Genomic DNA, 21,352 nt, shown 5'->3' on the forward strand with positions numbered 1-21,352 from the left:
TTATATATTTGTCTGACTTGTAATCTAGTTGTCTAGAAATGGAGTGAAATCTGCCTTAGTTGAACAATCTCTTTTTTGATCAGGTATGGTCGTAATACCCTTATTCAATTTGAAGATTTTGGGAATCACAATGCCTTCAGGTTTTTGAGGAAATACAAAGATAACTATTGTACATTCAATGATGATATTCAAGGTAAGTTTCTAAGGAATATGATCCTGCCAGCTGAACATTATTAGTTAAAATGGCTGGAAACTCCCAAACTGCAGGGTACAAGTAACTAGTGAACCTGATACCATAGGGACCTACATAAGTGACACAGGCCAGGCAACTGTGTATAGATAAAAAGATGGCAAGAAAAGCTTTTTATTTGTATGGAGTGTTCTGTTTAAAAATCTGTGGGTTTTGGGTACAGCTGCAATGGGTGCAATAAGGTGTGCTAAAATAATGGTTACACACTTGATGGCCACTCAAGTCAAACTAATTGAGAACTGAAGAGAGGGTTTTGGACTGACACAATAGTTAACCAGTTGTGCCCAAGTTATGTTGAAATCCCTTGGCCTTGAGGGAGCGAAGATGAGTGCCATACAGGGGGAGGGTGGTAGAGGGTAAGGGTTTAACTGGGGACAAGGGCATCAAAAGTAGAGGTGAGAGTAATTGAGCAGATCGTTAGCTGCAAAAGAATCACTGAAGTGTGTGCCAAAGGCTAGACTGTTGGGAGTTTGAAAGTGCAGTTATAAGTGACTTGGGGAAGAGTTTTCCAATGGCAAATGCAGAAGGAAATGGGGTTGGAAGCGGGTGGGAGGATGTGAGTGGTGAGATATATAAAGAAGTGATTAGAAATGGCTTTGTCTGTGATCAAGACGATGAATAGAGAGACCACGTGGGATGGTGAGATTGATGGTGTAGCTGTGAATATGGAGGAGATGTTAGAGGAGGACAGGAGAGCGGGCAAGGTGAGTTGAGATGTAGATGAGGATTTGCTTCATGCAGAAACTAAGTGAGGATATCTCAGAACTCTTGTGGGGGGAGGGGAGAAGGGCAGTAGAGAATAAGGATTTTAAAAGAGAGGGGAGAGGGGTGTAACAAGGTGAGAAGCTCAAAAGAATGGTGTTCAGAGTGTGGGGGAGAGACCCACATGTGATTTGGTGATGAGGGCCCCACCACCTTTAACATCACCACCACAACTGTTTAGGCTGGGCAGGTGGTGGAAAATATAGTCAGGCAAGGGAGGCTTCAGTAAAGGGCAAGGTGTCTCCACCTGTAAGCCAAGTATCCAAAGCTGTGATGTCAATGTAATCATCCACAATAAGGTGCTGGATGATAAGGGTCTTGTTCATAAGCAGAAGAACAATCTGAATGGAAATACAGACGGGTGGTGATGGTTGATCCGCTGGCAGAGTCCAAGCGGACAGCAGTGAGCGGGGTGAGCGGATGGGAAGATGGTTGACTAGGTTAGCCCCCAGTGGATGCGCTGGGTGGGAAGGTTGGTGACGGGCGGATAGGGCAGTTGGGGTTGCTGATCATAAGGAAGCAGTGACATGTGCCTCAGTAGGCTCTTCGACGAATGCGAATCGAGGCACCGAGTGTATCTGGGCTTATCCAAGGGGGATCCAAGCCTGGGATGCCAGCAGGTGAGTAGGGAGATAAAGTAAAAGTGAATGGTTGGGGTAGGGATTGGGGGATGAGTACCTGAGAGGGGCGAAATGAAAGATGGCTTGAATGGGTGATGGGAAGGGAAGTAGACAGGAGACAAGGACCCAAGAGGTGTCATGATTGGAGGGAAAAAAAGGAGATAGAAATGATCGGCTCAGATCCGGAGCAGCAGCTAAAATGTGCATGTGAATGGACACGTTGAATGCAGATTTCATAGGCATGGCAAAATTAGGATAGATATGTCCTGGTTGTAAACGGAGGCAATGGAAGAAGACTATATGAAAGAGTCCAGAGTTAAAGTCAGAGCTCCTCTGGTGGGATGAAATTTACTTGTAGACAGGGTAGAGTTAGCTTGGAACCTAGATGAACCAATGTCCAGGTTCAGAGACAGTCTTGTCAGTTGTTGGGATAATATTGTTAAAAGCAAGTCTTGTTTGACAAATTTAATAATGCTTTTTGAAGAAGTGGCTCATTGCATAATGGGAATGCAATAAATGTATATATGAATTTTTTTGAAGCTGTTTGGCAAGATGCCTCCGGGAGGTTTGTTACAAAAATTCAGGTGTAATTTATGAGGAAATGTAACTGCATGGATAGCAAGTTTGCTGATGGACAGAAAAAAGGGACTAGCGTTAATGGCTGTTGCTAGGATTGGAGAACAGTCAAAATTTTTGTCCCCCCAGGGGCCTCTGCTGGATCCACTTTTGTTCTGGTGTATTTGGAAATGAGCTCTTTCATATTCAAATAATCTGTAACCTGCTTGTTGCCCTAATTTAATATTTGAGATGAAAAAGTAATACTGCACAGCCTTTCACCCACCTAGAGAACAGGATAAAGTTATAGTATCTTGATAAAATGAGCAATAACTGCACAAAAGAATCTGAATACTCAATCAGAAATAGAAACACTGGTTGCTGGAAACACTAAGCACATTATGAGTATCTGAAGGACAAAGATGGGTTAGTGTTTCAGGTGTAACCCTTTTTATTAGACCTTCTCTGTTTTTAATCTTGGCATTAATTTCACTAAATTGAAATCATTCCAGTTGGTCACTGTCATTCCATTTTCAGTCCTGTTTCTTCGGTTCTTACACTGATTGCGATACTATTGAACCATGATTTGGTTGTAGCTGTTGTACTGTGGTGATGAAGTGCACCTTCCAGTTAGCAAGGACACTAAAATATCAAGCAAATTTCAATCTGCTACAACAAATTTAAAGCAAAATAAAAGATATTAAAACCCTGCCTGGGAATGCGCACCCTAACCTGTTCCATAGAAAATGAGAAATTAACACTTCTATTAATTTTTCCTGATGCCATTTGTTTCAATGTAATTTTATTTGTTTTATTTTTTTTAAGTATTTAATGCAGGTAAAGAAATTATAAAATTTTTTAAAAATTGGAGTTTCCCACTGCCAGAGAATTCGTCTTTTATTTTTAAAAAAAGTTTTAAAAAATTTAACCCTGTGCAATCTTTTCAATTTTGATTTTAATTATGCCTTTATTTAAGCACCTTGAACAAAATAAATCTAGAATTGATCATTTAAAATTAATAGTTGCTCCAGTGCTCTTTGCCTAATTTAAAACCGTTTTTCTTTTGCTTTACACAGCCATTGTTTGCCACCTAGTGTTGTTTTGTATTATATAGGCACAGCATCGGTAGCACTGGCAGGACTGTTCTCAGCCCAGAGAGTGATCAACAAACCAATCACAGAGCACAGATATCTGTTCCTTGGAGCAGGGGAGGTGAGCCCAATGATTTTTTTTTTTTCCTTTTCCTTTTTAACATCACCCACCAAACTAGAGGCAGTAGGAGTAACTATCTTGGTGGGTTTGTTGATGCCGCGCTGGGGACAGAGAACTTGATGAACAAGCCTTGGACCTGTTTCTCGGCCACTACGCAGAGATCGCCATTCTGCAACCAAGGGCAGAGGATGATTTTACTGAAGTCCTCATAGAAAATATAGAAACATAGAAAATGGGAGCAGGAGCAGGAGTAGGCCATTCGGCCCTTCGAGCCTGCTCCACCATTCAGTATGATCATGGTGAATCCTCTAACTTAATACCATATTCCCGCTCTCTCCCCATACCCCTTGATGCTTTCTGTGTCTAGAAATCTATCTAGCTGCTCCTTAAATATATATATTCAGTGACTTGGCCTCCACAGCCTTCTGTGGTAGAGAATTCCACAGGTTCACCACCCTCTGAGTGAAGAACTTTCTCCTTATCTCAGTCCTAAATGTCCTACCTTGTATCCTGAGACTGTGACCCCTCGTTCTGGACCCCCCCCCCCCACCCCAGCCAGGGGAAACATCCTCCTTGCATCCAGTCTGGTCCAGTCCTGTCAGAATTTTATGTTTCAATCAGATCCCCTCTCATTCATCTAAACTCGAGTGAATACAGGCCAAGTCGACCCAGTCTCTCCTCATACGACAGTCCTGCCATCCCAGGAATTAGTCTGGTGAACCTTTGCTGCACTCCCTCTATGGCAAATATATCCTTTCTTAGGTAAGGAGACCAAAACTGCACAATACTCCAGGTGTGGCCTCACCAAGGCCCTGTATAACTGCAGTAAGACATCCTTGCTCCTGTACTCAAATTCTCTTGCAATGAAGGCCAACATACCATTTGCCTTCCTAATTGATTGCGGCACCTGTATATTTGCTTTCAGTGACTGGTGTACAAGGACACCCAGGTCCCTTGGGGAATGTTAATATACAAATCTATCACCATTTAAATAATACTCTACCTTTCTGTTTTTCCTTCCGAAGTGGAGAACTTCACATTTATCCACGTCATACTGCATCTGCCATATATTTGCCCACTTACTCAACTTGCTTAAATCGCCTTGAAGTCTCTTTGCATTCTCCTCACAACTCACAATCCCACCTAGTTTTGTGTTGTCAGCAAACTTGGAAATATTTCATTTGGTTCCCTCATCCAAATCATTGATATACATTGTGAATAGCTGGGGCCCAAGCACTGATCCCTGCAGTACCCCACTAGTTACTGCGTGCCACCCCGAAAAAGACCCATTTATTCCTACTCTCTGTTTCCTGTGTTAAACAATTTTCAATCCATGCCAGTATATTACCCCCAATTCCATGTGCTTTAATTTTGCACACTAACCTCTTATGTGGGATTTAATCAAAGGCCTTCTGAAAATCCAAATAAATGACATCCACTGATTCTCCTTTATCTATTCTACCAGTTACATCCTCAAAAAAAAACTCCAGTAGGTTTGTCAAACATGATTTCCCTTTCATAAATCCGTGTTGACTTTGTCTAATCCCGTTGATATTTTCTAAATGGCCTGATATCACATCCTTTATAATAGACTCTAGCATTTTCCCTACTACTGACGTAAGGCTGACCGGTCTGTAGTTCCCTGTTTTCTCTCCCTCCTTTTTTAAAGTGGGTTTTTTTTTTTTTGCCACCCTCCAATCTGCAGGAACTGTTCCATCATCTATAGAATTTTGGAAGATGGCAACTAATGCATCCACTATTTCCAAGGCTACCTCTTTTAGTACTCTGGGATGCAGATTTTCAAGCCCTGGGGATTTATTGGCTTTCAGTCCCATTAATTTCTCCAGCACTATTTTTTACTAATATTAATTTCCTTTAATTCCTCCTTCTCACTAGTCCCTTGGTTCCCTAGCATTTCTGGGAAGTTATTTGTGACCTCTTCCGTGAAGACAGAACCAAAGTATTTGTTTAATTGCTCTGCCATTTCCCTGTTCACCACTATAAATTCTCCTGTTTCTGACTGTAAGGGACGCACATTTGTCTTCACTAATCTTTTTCTTTTTACATACTTGTAAAAGCTTTTACAGTCCACTTTTATGTTCTTTGCAAGTTTACTCTCATACTCTATTTTTTCCCCTCTTAATCCTTTTTTGCTGAATTCTAAACTGCTCCCAATCCTCAGGCTTGCTACTTTTTCTGGCAACTTTATATGACTCCTCTTTGGATCCAATACTATCCTTAATTTATTTTGTTCGCCATGATTGGGACGCTTTTCCTTTTGTGTGTTTGCGTCAGAAAGGAATGTATAATTGTTGCAATTTGTGCATTCATTCCTTAAATGTTAGCCATTGCCTTTCCACCGTCATGCCTTTTAATGAAGCTTCCCAGTCTATCGTAGCCAACTCACTCCTCATACCTTCGTTGTTTCCTTTGTTCAGATTTAGGACCCTAGTTTCGGATTGGACTACTTCACTTTCCGTCTTAATGAAGAATTCTATCATGTTATGGTCACTCTTCCCTAAGGAACCCCACACAACAAGATTATTAATTAACCCCTTCTCATTGCACAATACCCAATCTAGGATAGCCTGTTCCCTAGTTAGCTTCTCAACGTACTGATCTAAAAAACCATCTCGTACACGTTCCAGGAATTCATCCTCCACAGTATTATTGTTAATTTGGTTTGGCCAGTCTATTTGCAGATTAAAAGCACCCTTGATTACTGTAGTACCCTTGTTACATGCACCTCTAATTTCCAGTTTGATCCCAACCCCTTCATTACCACTACTGTTGGGAGGCCTAAAGACAACTCCCACCAGTGTTTTCTGCCCCTTGGTGCTTCTTAACTCCATCCAGACTGATTCTACATCTTGATTTTGTGAGCAAATATCCTTTCTCACTATTGCTCTGATTTCATCCTTTACTAACAATGCCACCCCACCTGCTTTTCCTACCAAAATGTACCACCTCACACTTATCTACATTGAAATTGATTTGCCAATTACATGCCCATTATGCATGTTTATTAATGTCTTCCTGTATTTTGTCACAGTCCTCCTCAGTATTAACTATACCCCAATTCTATGTAATGTTAGAACACTGGCAGTATGGTGCTCCTTTATACAGAGCTTACATGATGAGATATTTAGTGTAATGCAATGTCTGATTTGATGACCTTGAAGGTTTCTATTGACATTGCAGAACTGAGCAAAGAAGGGTATATTCTGTACATAAATATCTCAATTGAAGGAGAGGATAATGCTATGATAACATACCTTGCAGTCATTGGCATCAACATATTTGACATCACAGCTCATAGGGTAGCTGCAAATATTTGTTTCTGGTCACTTTTTGTTTTTTGCCAACTGTCTGCTAAAACTTTAGAGAAAACAAAATTCCTGTCTTGTTTCTAGAGAATAAAAGACATAAAAGGCCCAATTTGACTATTGTGCTTGTGCTGCTCTGTATATGGTTTGTGAGGTTGTGGGATAGCTTCTTTACATGTTTTTGTTTTTACAAATGATTTCAAGTGCTCGTTTCCTCTATTATTACTTTATGCAGGCAGCACTAGGTATTGCTGATCTGATTGTGATGGCCATGAAAGAATCGGGAATGCCTGAAGAGGAAGCACAGAAGAAGATCTGGATGTTTGACAAGTATGGCTTGCTTTGTCAGGTGAGCAAGAGAGCCAAAAGATTTATCTTTAATAGTTTTCATGTAATATTTTTAGCCAGCTGCTAAATATCTTCTCATCTTTTGGATATTTGGGTTCCAGTCTGCTTTGTGTATAGGTGAGGCAGTTTTCTTTATTGTGCGTTACTGATTGAAATGGAGCCTGAGAGCTCATTGCTGATAGCCCAGAAACAACTACTCCCCACACTTGGACAATTATTCAGAATCTGTCTAACTCTGCCCTTAAAGAATTTAGATGATGCACGTGTGTGGTATTTAAGCTGTGATGAGCACAGAACTCACTCAGACACAAGTTTTTCCTTTTTGTGGGAGAGACTAGAACTAGGGCCCACCGTTTCAAAATAAGGGGTCTCCTATTTAAGAAGGAGGTGAGGAGAAATTTTTTCTGAGGGTCATGAGTCTTTGGAATTCCCTCCAGAGAGTAGGGGAGGCAGGGTCATTGAATATTTTTAAGGCTGAGTTAGATAGATTCCTGATTAACAAAGGTTATAAGTAGGTAGATGGGAAAGTAGGGTTGAGGTCACAATCAGATCAGCCACGATCTTATCAAATGGCAGAGCAGGCTCGAGGGGCTGAATGGCCTATTCCTGCTCTTAATTCATATGTTCGCAACTGAGTGCCTGTGTCGAAATACATGGTATTTCTGGGTGTCCTCGTACATGAAACACATGTTTCAGGTAATCCGGAAGGCAAACGGAATATTGGCCTTTATTTCTAAGGGGATGGAGTATAAGAGCAGGGAAGTCATGCTACAACAGGGTGCTGGTGAGACCACACCTGGAGTACGGTGTACAGTTCTGGTGCCCTTATTTAAGGAAGGACATACTTGCATTGGAGGCAGTTCAAAGAAGGTTCACTAGGTTGATTCCGGGTATGGAAGGATTGTCTTATAAGGAAAGATTGAACAGGCTTGGTCTATACTCATTGGAGTTTAGAAGAATGAGAGACTATCTTATTGAAACATACAAGATTCTGAAGGGACGTTACCGCTCATGGGGGAATCTAAAACTAGGGGTCATAGTCTCAGAATAAGGGGTCACCCGTTTAAGACGGAAATGAGGGGGAATTTATTCTCCCAGAGGGTCGTAAATCTTTGGAATTCTTCACCCCCAAAAAGCTGTGGAAGCTGAGTAATTGAATACATTCAAGGCTGAGTTAGACAAATTTTTGATCAGCAAGGGAGTCAAACGATTTGGGGAAAGGGCAGGAAAGTGGAGTTGAGGTAAAAATCAGATCAGCCATGATCTCATTAAATGGCGGAGCAGGCTCGAGGGGCCAAATGGCCTACTCCTGCTCCTTTCTTTTATGGTATGCACGTAAATGCCTTCCTACATTGGCAAGCCTGAATCGTAAACTCTGAGAAAATATCACAAAGCCAAGCGTCAGCACATATCCACTTGAATGATATGTACTACTATATTTCCCCAAAAGTAATTAAATGTTATTTTGTGTAATGGTAACTTATTTAGAAGTGCACTACTCAAAACTGGTGATCCATTTGTCACCCTAAACATCTCAAATGTTTAATAGTATTTCAAAAATATAGTTTGAGAAGTATAATGCAGCCAAGAAGATTACCAGTGGAATGCCTCAAAACCATATGTTTAATTATGGATTAGATCAGAACTTTCAAAGTGATACATAATTTGAGAGTGAACAGTAGCTTCTGTGACTTCAGAAAGTTCAGTTGTAAAGTCAGTAGAAGAGTAGTTGAAAGTATTAGAGATGAATCTTTTCTTGGGGCTAGGATAGGCGTGAGCAAATTTCTAAGAAGGAAAGATGGAGTTATATTCAAAAGTTCTTCAGTTCTATTAGAAAATGAAACCAGTTACTGACCTGTCACACTCTAATGTGGACTCAATGTGATTGTACAGCATACAGTGCTAGTTGCAATTTAGTTATATTAAGCGATTGATAGCTGGCTGTCCTTTTAAAGTTGTGTGTTTGTGTGTAGTTTCTGGAGTAGCATAAGTAATTTTCTATATAATTTCAATGTGAACATGAGCTGCTTGAATTCCTAGTACAGCAAACTGGATATTTGGTGCAAAAATGCTGCTATAGCCCACCATCAAAAAGCAAAAGTTGCCGTATTGTGTGTTTCTGCAATATGTCACAGCACTGCACATACACTGCCTGAATAACAATAAATGCACTTCAAAGTATAAAATATTTCTCTCAATTTGTTATCATCTGGACTACTGATAGTGGGTGTATGGCTTTGGCAAATCCAGTTGGGGAAAGAGGAGCAATTAGCTTTTATTTTTTTTAAAAAGTTTTAACCCCACCTCTGGTATGGGGTAGATTAACTGAGTCTATCTATTGCAGTTAAATTTTAACAATGCTGCTTCTGGCTACAGGGTCGTTCGGAGGCAATAGATAGTCACCAAGAAGCATATGTCCATCCAGTACCTGGTCAGTTAGCCAAGACGTTTCTGGAGGCAGTGAATATACTACGGCCCACTGCTATTATTGGTAAGTGATGAAAGCTACAGCAGAACTTTTTTGTGACTGAAGTGGGTGCATTTGCAGTTTTTGTAGATTTTATTTGAAATTTTGGTACTTCGGCAGGTGTGACCATGTTGTACCTTAAGTACAGAAATACATATTTATTGGGGGATTTTTTAAACATCAGAAGGCTGCGGTTTGAAAGAATGTTGAATAGCTGCACAGTGCTCTTGGGCAATGTGAGCTGCAGAAGTCTAGTTTTTACTGCAGGTATAAATATATTTTGTATATTGGGATAATGCATCCTGTTGTAAACTACCACTCTATCTCCAATATCCCTTTCTTCTCCAAAGATCTTGAAAGTGTTGTTCCCTCCTAAATCCAAGCCTATATTTCCTGCCACTCTGTTTGAATCAGGCTTTTGCCCCTGCCACAGTACTGAAACAGCCCTAACCAAAGTTACAAATGACACGCTTGATGACTATGATGCATTATCCTAACCTCTACAATCTTTTTGCAAAATTGGCCTCCATCATCCTCCACCTCCACCTCCCCTCCGCTCTATTGTCTAGTGCAGTGGGACTACCTCCTTGGATCCACTCTTGCCTATCGTATCATAGCCAGAGGATCTCCAGCACTGATTTCCCATCCCACCTCCACACCGTTGCCTCTGCAGTCTGCCTACATCCAAAGATCGATCTTGGGCACCTCCTGTTCCTTATCTACATGTTGTGCCATGGCAACATCATCTGCAGACATGGGGTCATCTTCCACATATATGCTGACAACAACACAGCTCTACCTCTCCTCCACCTTGCTCGCCCCCCTTCACTGCTTCTGTTGTCGGATGACTTATCTGACATCCAGTCTTGCATGAGCTACAATTTCTAAGATCTTTGGTCCCTGTACTTGCCACTGATTCCATCTTCCTCCCTGCCACTGTCTTGGCTGAACCAGACTATCCACAACCAGGATCTATTTGCACTTCAGCTGAACTTCTGACCCTGTACCCTGTACCCCCTCCGTCACAAAGACTGCTTACGTCAACCTCTAACATTGCCTGTCTTAGCCCTTGTTTCAGCCCATCTGTTGCTGAAACCTTCATCCATGCCTTTTGTCACCTTCAGACTTGACTATTCCAATGCTTTCCTGACCAGCCTCATCATCTGCTGTGCTTTTCTCTAGCTGTCTGTCTGTCTGCTCCTCTGATCGCCTATTTAACTTTTTTTTCCATTTTTATGTATTCATCCCAATAAACCACTTTCCTTGTCTCTCTACAGAATTTATAGAGGTAATTTTTCCCCTCATTTTTAATTTCTTAATCCAATTGTTTAGTCTGAGCTTGTTGATTTTCAGTATATACTCTTTTTTTAGTTCCACTTGGCCTCTACTGAAGTGTTGTTGAACAACCTCCATAAATCTATTTGCTTTATTTGTCCCCTCCTTTCATTAAAATTAGCCTTTTTTATAGTTAGCTACCTTGCTCTTGGTATTAAGTGTTTGACTCCCAGATCACATTGCTACGATTTGTGTTTCCTGTACATTATCTGAATTTATTTACACCTAGATCAAGGTGAATACTGCCTCTTGTGGTTTCCTTGATGTAGTGGTCATAAAATGTTATTCATTACATTTATCAACACTGGTTCTAAAACACTTATTTTCCCAGTTCATACTTTTGTTGATTTTTGAAATCTCCCATTAAAATAACTTTCCCCTTCTCACCTACCCTTCCTATCTCTCTTCATAGAACAATTTGTCTTCCTTATATTGACCTACGGTTCTGTAGCATACCCTGAGTATTAGCTTGGATTATTTTGTATTGGCGATGGGAAAGGAGAATAGTTCATACTGTGGCAGGGGGGTTGGCTACAGAATCAACTTTGCTTACTTCTTGGGTGTCCCTGACACACAGGGCTACACCACCTTTTTATATTTTGGCCCACTTTCTTTTCTGAACATTCTATACCTCAATGTCATATTCTCACTCATGCTTAGTAATTAACCATGTGAATTGTCCAGTAATTTGTTTTTACCGTAAGTTTCTCAAATATATGTGTAATTTGTCAGCTGTGGCTCAGTGGGTAGCACTCTCGCCTGAGTCAAAATGTTATGGGTTCGGGTTCAAGTCCCAGTCCCACTTCAGGAACTTGAGCACAAAATCCAGGCTGATACTCCCGTGCAGTACAGAGGGAGTGTTGCACTGTCGGAGGCGCCGTCTTTTGGATGAGACGTTAAACCGAGGCCCCGTCTGCCCCCTTGGGTGGACGTAAAAGATCGCGTGGCACTATTTCAAAGAAGAGCAGGGGAATTTTCCCCAGTGTTCTGGCCAACATTTATCCCTCAACCAACACCACTAAAACAGATTATCTGGTCATTACCACATTGCTGTTTGTGGGAGCTTGCTGCTCGGAAACCCCTTTATGAACAAAACATCATCACAGCTCCTCTGGAGCCCAAGCCCAACATTATCTTGAGGCAAATGTAAGGAGTCGCACGACACCAGGTGCAAGTCCAACAGCTTTCTTTGAAATCACAAGCTTTCAGAGCTTTGCTCCTTCGTCAGGTGACTTCACCTGACAAAGGAGCAAAGCTCCGAAAGCTTGTGATTTCAAATAAAGCTGTTGGACTATAACCTGGTGTCATGCGACTCCTTACATTTGTCCACCCCAGTCCATCACCGGCATCCCCCATCTTATCTTGAGGCCAACTTGGAGTCTAGTTGGATCGTGACGAAGGAGATAATCTCCGAAAGCTTGTGATTTTCAAATAAAATTGTTGGACTATAATCTGGTGTTGTAAGATTCTTTACATTGGTCATGGCAGTGGTAGTGTTGGGGGTATTACTTAAAAGGGTTTCTCCAACAGTGCCCTGAGAGAAGCTGTTTTATTTTAGGATAAATACTTGAACTGCACTTTAAATATTGCTGGTTTCCTCACTAATATCAGGAAGTGGCCGTAGTACAAAACTGTAGGGCCCCAATTAAATATGAATAGCGACACTTCAGTATTTTTGCAAGCTTATTTTTGCTAAAGCTTGAAAGTAGAGTATTTAAATGTTGTATAATAAATTCTGTACTTTGCTTCCAAATGAGTTTAAAACTTGCTCTGTGTGAAATGTTTAAATTCTGGCAAAAATAATGTTCAAACTTTGTATGGCTTTATAATAGCTTTAAATTCTGACACAGGTTGTCAATTGGAGGAGATGTTTATCCTTGCATTGATCCTGACTTCAAAGATTTCAGTGCAAATAAAATAGAAAACTGCAAAACTCCAAGGATATTAAGGGATATGGAGCCAAGGTGGTGAATGGAGTTGGGATACAGATTCAGTCATGATCTCGTTGAATGGTGGAACAGGCCCGAGGGGCTGAATAGCCTACCCCTGTTGCTATGTTTCTAAATGTTTGAAATCTGTAATGTAAACTGAGAGTGCACAGCAGTTCAGTCGGCATTTGTAAAGAACTCAGTCTTGTGTTAGCGTGTTTTCTTTTCTCTTTTTTTCAAAGATTTCAGGTTGATTTTGTTCAATTTGTTTTTGGCAGGAGTGGCAGGTGCTGGCAGACTGTTCACCAAAGAAGTGATTAGCGCCATGGGCAGCCTCAATGAACGCCCTATAATTTTTGCACTAAGTAATCCAACAGCCAAAGCTGAATGCACTGCAGAAGAAGCATACACTTTAACAGAGGTACTGTGGACAATTGCTCTCCTCCTCCTCCATTCTATACCTACACAAAACTTTTAACAGGCCAAATATGGGCTCGTAAGTCCAGGTTCAAAGAAGGGAATAAATCAATTTATGCCATCTGTAAACTAACTTTTTAGCCCTACTCCAGAGACTTGAGCAAATAATCTAATCTACCATTACCAACAGGGGATCAACCCTGGTTCAATGAGGAGTGTAGAAGAGCATGCCAGGAACAGCAACAGGTGTACTAGGATGATGCCAGAACTGAAAGGTCATAGCTATCAGGAAAGATTGAATAGGCTGGGGCACTTTTCTCCAGAAAAGAGAAGTCTAAAGGGTGATCTGACAGAGGTCTTCAAGTTAGTGATGCCGTAAGTTGGCTGGCCCATTTATTTTTGTCCTACATAGAATGTACAGCACGGAAACGGGCCTTTCGATCCAACAGGTCCATGTCACTGTTTATGCTCCACACAAACCTCCTCTCCCTACTTCATCTAACCCTATCAGCATATCCTTCTATTCCTTTCTTCCCAGTCTGTTTATTTAGCTTCCCCTTAAATGCATCTATGCTAGTTGCTTCAACTACTCCTTGCGGTAGTGAGTTCCACATTCTAACTCTCTGGGTAAAGAAGTTTCTCCTGAATTCCCTATTGGATTTGTTAGTGACTTATATTTATGGCTCCTAGTTCTGGTCTCCCTCGCAAGTGGAAACATCTTCTCCACATCCACCCTATCAAACTCTTTCGTAATCTTGAAGACCTCTGTCAGGTCACCCTTTAGACTTCTCTTTTCTGGTGAAAAGTGCCCCAGCCTATTCAATCTTTCCTGATAGCTATGACCTTTCAGTTCTGGCATCATCCTAGTATGCCTGGTGCTGCTCCTGGCATGCTCTTCTACACTCCTCATTGAACCAGGGTTGATCCCCTGTTGGTAATGGTAGAGTGAGGAATGTGCTGGAATACAATTCTGCTGCAGCTGATGGCCCACAGCGCCTCATGGATGCCCAGTTTTGAGCTGCTAGATCTGTTCTGAATCTATCCCATTTAGCACGGTGATAGTGCCACACAACACGTTGGATGGTGTCAGTGCGAAGACGGGACTTCATCTCCACGAGGACTGTGTGGTGGTCACTCCTACCAATACAGTCATGGACAGATGCATCTGCGACAGGTAGATTGGTGAGGGCGAGGTCAAGTAGGTTTTTCCCTCGTGTTGGTTCGCTCACCACCTGTCGCAGGCCCAGTCTGGCACCTACATCCTTCAGGACTTGGCCAGCTCGGTCAGTAGTGGTGCTACCCAGCCACTCGTGGTGATGGACATTGAGGTCCTCCACCCAGAGTACATTCTGTGCCCTTGCTACCCTCATTGCTTCCACCGAGTGGTGCTCAACATGGAGGAGGACTGAGTCATCAGCTGAGGGAGGACAGTAGGTGGTAATCAGCAGGAGGTTTCCTTGCCCATATTTGACCTGATGCCATGAGATTTCATGGGGTCCGAAGTCGATGTTGAAGACTCCCATGGCCACTCCCTCCTGATTGTATATCACTGTACCGCCACCTCTGGTGGGTCTGTCCTGCTGGTGGGACAGGACATATCCATGGATGGTGATGGAAGAGTCTGGACATTGGCTGAAAGCTATGATTTTGAGTGTGTGGCTATGTCAGGCTGTTGCTTGATTAGTCTGTGGGATAGCTCTCCCAATTTTGGCACAAGTACCCAGATGTTAGTGAGGAGGACTTTGCAGGGTCGACTGGGATTGGTTTGCCTTTGTTGTGTCCTGTGCCTAGTGGTCCGAAGCCAGGTGGTCCATCCGGTGTTACTCATGACTTTTTTTAGCGAAATTGTACAACTGAGTGGTTTGCTAGGCCATTCCAGAGGGCAATTAAGAATCAACCACAATGCTGTGGGTCTGAAGTCACATAGGCCAGACCGGGTAAGGACGGCAGGTTTCCTTCCCTAAAGGACATTAGTGAGCTGTTACACGACAATCCGGTAATTTCATGGCCACCATTAGCTTTTTTTTTTATTCCAGATTTTATTTAATTAATTGATTTTAAATTCCCCAGCTGCCATGATGGGATTTGAACTCATGACCCCGGATTATTAGTCCAGGCCTCTGGATTACGAGTTCAGCAACATAACCACTATGCTACCGTACCCAAAATGAGGTGTCGGCCTGGTGAAGCTACAACACAGGACTACATGCATGCTGAACAGCAAAAGCAACATGCTATAGTCAGAGCTAAGCGATTCCACAACCAACGGATCAGATCAAAGCTCTGCAGTCCTGCCACATCCAGTCGTGAATGGTGGTGGACAATTAAACAACTAACGGGAGGAGGAGGCTCTGTAAACATCCCCATCATCAATGATGGTAGAGTCTAGCACGTGTGTGCAAAAGACAAGGCTGAAGCGTTTGCAGCCATCTTCAGCCAGAAGTGCCGAGTGGATGATCCATCTCTGCCTCCTCCCAATATCCCCACCATCACAGAAGCCCGTCTTCAGCCAATTCAATTCACTCCACGTGATATCCAGAAATGGCTGAGTGCACTGGATACAACAAAGGCTATATGCCCCGACAACATCCCGGCTGAAGACTTGTGCTCCAGAATTAGCCGTGCCTCTAGCCAAACTGTTCCAGTACAGCTACAACAGTGGCATCTACCCGACAATGTGGAAAATTGCCCAGGTATGTCCTGTCCACAAAAAGCAGGACAAATCCAACCTGGCCATTTACCGCCCCGTCAGTCTACTCTCAATCATCAGCAAAGTGATGGAAGGTGTTGTCGAAAGTGCTATCAAGTGATACTTACTCACCAATAACCTGCTCACTGATGCTCAGTTTGGGTTCCACCAGGACCACTCAGCTCCAGGCCTCATTACAGCCTTGATTCAAACATGGACAAAAGAGCTGAATTCCAGAGGTGAGGTGAGAGTGACTGCCCTTGACATCAAGGCAGCATTTGACCGAGTGTGGCACCACGGAGCCTTAATAAAATTGAAGTCAACGGGAATCGGGGGGGGGGGGAGGAGAAACTCTCCAGTGGCTGGAGTCATACCGAGCACAAAGGAAGATGGTAGTGGTTGTTGGAGGCCAATCATCTTAGCCCCAGGACATTGCTGCAGGAGTTCCTCAGGGCAGTGTCCTAGGCGCAACCATCTTGAGCTGCTTCATCGATGACCTTCCCTCCATCATAAGGTGAGAAATGGGGAAGTTTGCTGATGCTTGCAGTGTTCAGTTCCATTCGTAACCCCTCAGATAATGAAGCAGTCCGTGCCCGCATGCAGCAAGACCTGGACAACATCCAGGCTTGGGCTGATAAGTGGCAAGTAACATTCGTGCCAGGCAATGACCACCTCCCCTTGACGTTGAAGGGCATTACCATCGCCGAATTCCCCACCATCAACATCCTGGGGGGTCACCATTGACCAGAAACTAAACTGGACCAGCCACATAAATACTGTGGCTACAAGAGCAGGTCCGAGGCTGGATATTCTGCGGCGAGTGACTCACCTCCTGACTCCCCAAAGCCTTTCCACCATCTACAAGGCACAAGTCAGGAGTGTGATGGAATACTCTCCACTTGCCTGGATGAGTGCAGCTCCAACAACACTCAAGAAGCTCGACACCATCCAGGACAAAGCAGCCCGCTTGATTGGCACCCCATCCGCCGCCGCCCAAAACATTCACTCCCTTCACCACCGGTGCATCTTGGCTACGGTGTGTACCATCTTCAGGATGCACTTCAGCAACTTGCCAAGGCTTCTTCGACAGCACCTCCCAAACCCACAACCTCTACCACCTAGAAGGACAAGAGCAGCAGGCACATAGGAACAACATCACCTGCACATTCCCCTCCAAGTCTCACACCATCCTGACTTGGAAAATATTTCACCATTCCTTCATCGTTGCTGGGTCAAAATCCTGGAACTCCCTACCTAACAGCACTGTGGGAGAACACGGACTGCAGCGGTTCAAGAAGGCGGCTTACCACCACCTTCTCGAGGGCAATTAGGGATGGGCAATAAATGCTGGCCTTGCCAGAAATGCTCACATTCCATTAACAAATTTTTTTAAAAATCATCCTAGTAAATCTTTTTTGCACCTTTTTCCAATTCCTCTATATTCTTTTTATAATATGGACATCAGAACTGTTCACAATACTCCAAGTGTAGTCTAACCTCTTGTTGTCTATGTACTTGGTGTATGACTTTTTCCTTAGTTTCGATTTTGCCCTTATTTCTTTATTCATCGATGGTGTATCATTACTGGCTAGTTTGTTCTTGCTTTTTAGTGCAATATATTTCTCCTGGACACACTCGATCACCGTTTTTAAATGTTTCCCACTGCTGTTCTATTTTTTTTTTATCAGCAAATTTTTCCAGATAATTTTCCCAAGTTCCATTCTCATCCCCATAAAATCAGCTTTTTTCCAATTTATCACTTCGGCCTTGGTCTTACTTGTGTCCTTCTCTATCTTTATCTTATTATGTTGTGATCGTTATTGCCTAGTCCTACTTGTGGTATGTGCCTAACAATTCAAATGCCAGTATAAAACTATCAGTATCACCACCACCCCCCACCCCCACCCCCCCCCCCCCCCCCCCCCGACTTCAAAATTTTGAATGATGTGATTTAAAATGGTCCACTCTGCGTTCGAAGACCCCAATTACTAGATGCATGATTCTCTGCCCGTTCAAGAGTGTAACAGTGTTTTTTTCGGCTTCCTGTCGGCCTAACATAGAAAATAGGAGCAGGAGTAGGCCCTTCGAGCCTGCTCTACCATTCAATGTTGTCATGGCAGATCCTCTATTTCAATACCATATTCGCGCGCTCTCCCCATACCCCTTAATGCCTTTTGTGTCCAGAAATCTATCTAGCTCCTTCTTAAATATATTCAATGACTTGGCCTCCACAGCCTTCTGAGGTAGAGAATTCCACAGGTTTACCACCCTCTGAGAGAAGAAATTTCTCCTCATCTCAGTCCTAAATGTCCTACCCAATATCCTGAGACTATGACCCCTTGTTCTGGACCCCCCAGCCAGGGGAAACATCCTCCCTGCATCCAGTCTGTCAAGCCCTGTCAGAATTTTATATGTTGCAATGAGATCCCCTCTCATTCTTCTCAACTCGAGTGAATACAGGCCAAGTCGACCCAATCTCTCCTCATACGGCAGTCCTACCATCCCAGGAATCAGTCTGGTGAACCTTCGCTGCACTCCCTCCATGGCAAGTATATCCTTTCTTGGGTAAGGAGACCAAAACTGCACACAATACTCCAGGTGTGGTCTCACCAAGGCCCCGTATAACTGCAGTAAGACATCCTTGCTCCTGTACTGAGATCTTCTTGAAATGAAGGCCAACATACCATTTGCCTTCCTAACTGCTTGCTGCACCTGCATGTTTGCTTTCAGTGACTGCTGTACAAGGACACCCAGGTCCCTTTGTACATTTCCTAATCTATCACCATTTAAATAATACTCTGCCTTTCTGTTTTTCCTTCTGAAATGGATAACTTCATATTTATCCACATTATACTGCATCTGCCATGTATTTGCCCACTCACTCAACTTGTCTAAATCGCCTTGAAGCCTCTTTGCATCCTCCTCACAACTCACGATCCCACCTAGTTTTGTGTTGGAAATATTACATTTGTTTTCCTCATCCAAATCATTGATATATATTGTGACTAGCTGGGGCCCAAGCACTGATCCCTGCTTTACCCCACTAGTCACTGCCTCCCACCCCGAAAAAGACCCATTTATTCCTTTTGTTTCCTGTCTGCTAACCAATTTTCAATCTATGCCAGTATATTACCACCAATCCCATGTGCTTTAAATTTGCATACTAACCTCTAATGTGGGACTTTATCAAAGGCCTTCTGAAAATCCAAATAAACCACATCCACTGGTTTTCCCTTATCTGTTCTACCAGTTATATCCTCAAAAAAAAACTCCAGTAGGTTTATCAAACACTATTTCCCTTTCATAAATCCATGTTGACTTTGTCTAATCCTGTTGATATTTTCTAAGTGTCCTGTTATCACAACCTTTATGATAGACTCTAGCATTTTCCCTACTACTGATGTTAGGCTAACTGGTCTGTAGTTCCCTGTTTTCTCTCCCTTTTTTAAATAGTGTGGTTACATTTGCCACCCTCCAACCTGCAGGAACTGTTCCATAATCTATAGAATTTTGGAAGACGACAACTAATGCATCCACTATTTCCACGGCTACCTCTTTTAGTACTCTGGGATGCAGATTATCAGGCCGTGGAGATTTATTGGCTTTCAGCCCCATTAATTTTTCCAGCACTTTTTCTTACTAATACTCGTGCTGGTGCTGCTGCTTCTTCTTGGCCTCAAATTTGTACTGTTCCCTCTTCTGGCAATCTGTATGGCAATCATTTCTTTTTTCTTCCCATTTATGTTGCTTTTCCTTCAGCTTCCAACGCTCGTTCTCAGCCTCCAATTTGAACAGTAATTAGAACACCCTTTCCTTGACTTTCTTCTCTGCCTCATGCTAGTGCTTTTTGTCCTCTACCCCAATGTACTAACTAAATTTTTGCTTGTTTTGACCTGTGTAACATTTGTAAATATTAATATTTGTTAGAATTATTTAAACTTTCACCATTTTGAATCCATTTCATCACTAGTGTAACAACAACTTGCATTTATGCCTTTAATGTAGTAAAACATCCCAAGGTGCTTCACAGGAGCATTATCAAACAAAATTTGACACTGAGCCACATGAGGATGTATTAAGACAGGTGACCAATAGCGAGGTCAAAGAGTTTGGTTTTAAGGAGCGTCTTAAAGGAAGATAGAGAGGCGGAGTGGTTGAAGGAGGGAATTCCAGAGCTTAGGGTCTAAGTCTGAAGGCTCGGCCGCCAATAGTGGAGCCATGAAAACCGGGAATGCGCAAAAGGCCTGAATTGGAGGAGCGCAGACATCTGAGGGCTGGAGGAGGTTAGAGATGGGGAGGGATGCGGTCATGGAGGGATCTGAAAACCAGGATGAGAATTTTAAAATTGAGGTGTTGCTAAACCAGAAGCCAATGTAGGTCAGTTTTCTTTTTAATTCATCCATGCGATGTGGGTGTCGCTGGCAAGGCCAGCATTTATTGTCCATCCCTAAGTGCCCGTGAGAAGGTGGTGGTGAGCTGTCTTCTTGAACTGCTGCATTCAGTGTGGTGAAGGTCCTCCCATAGCGGTGTTAGGTAGGGAGCTGCAAGATTTTGACCCAGCGATGATGAAGGAACGGCGATATATTTCCAAATCAGGATGGTATGTGACTTGGAGGGGAATGTGCAGGTGGTGGTGTTCCCATGCGCCTGCTGCCCTTGTCCTCCTAGGTGGTAGAGATCGCGGGTTTGGGAGGTGCTGTCAAAGAAGCTTTGGTGAATTGCTGCAATGAATCTTGTAGATGGTACACACTTCAGACACGGTGCTCTGGTGGTGGATGGGGTGCCAATCAAGTGGGCTGCTTTGTCCTGGAGGGTGCTGAGCTTCATGAGTGTTGTTGGAGCTGCACTCATCCAGGCAAGTGGAGAGTATTCCATCACACTCCTGACTTGTGCCTTGTAGATGGTGGAAAGGCTTTGGGGAGTCAGGAGGTGAGTCACTTGCTGCAGAATACCCAGCCTCTGCTTTGCTCTTGTAGCCACAGTATTTGTGGCTGGTCCAGTTTAGCTTCCAGCCAATGGTGACCCCCAGGATGTTGATGGTGGATTCTGCGATGGTAATGCCGTTGAATGTCAAGGGGAGATGGTTAGACTCTCTTGTTGGAGATGGTCATTGCCTGGCACTCGTCTGGCACAAATGTTACTTGCCACTTATCAGCCCAAGCCTGGATGTTGTCCAGGTCTTGCTGCATGCGGGCACGGACTGCTTCATTATCTGAGGGGATGCGAATGGAATTGAACACTGTGCAATCATCAGCAAACATCCCCATTTCTGACCTTATGATGGAGGGAAGGTCATTGAAGCAGCTGAAGATGGTTGAGCCGAGGATACTGCCCTGAGGGACTTGTGCAGCAATGTCCTTGGGCTGAGATGATTGGCCTCCAACAACACTACCATCTTCCTTTGTGCTAGGTATGACTCCAGCCACTGGAGAGTTTTCCCCCT

The 21,352-nt window shown here is 43.1% G+C and overlaps 1 protein-coding gene across 1 annotated transcript in view; it reads left to right on the forward strand.

Annotated features, from left to right (window-relative positions):
* me2 (malic enzyme 2, NAD(+)-dependent, mitochondrial) overlaps positions 1-21,352 on the forward strand; it is a 76,027-nt gene that overhangs the window by 41,056 nt on the left and 13,619 nt on the right. Inside the window, exons 8-12 of the mRNA XM_067989403.1 lie at positions 84-193; positions 3,302-3,399; positions 6,961-7,074; positions 9,450-9,564; positions 13,082-13,224. Of these exons, the coding sequence (XP_067845504.1) occupies positions 84-193; positions 3,302-3,399; positions 6,961-7,074; positions 9,450-9,564; positions 13,082-13,224 (580 nt within the window). The remainder of the gene's footprint in view (positions 1-83; positions 194-3,301; positions 3,400-6,960; positions 7,075-9,449; positions 9,565-13,081; positions 13,225-21,352) is intronic.

Source organism: Heptranchias perlo, chromosome 1 (assembly GCF_035084215.1).
Source record: "Heptranchias perlo isolate sHepPer1 chromosome 1, sHepPer1.hap1, whole genome shotgun sequence".
NCBI classification, from domain to species: Eukaryota; Metazoa; Chordata; class Chondrichthyes; order Hexanchiformes; family Hexanchidae; genus Heptranchias; species Heptranchias perlo.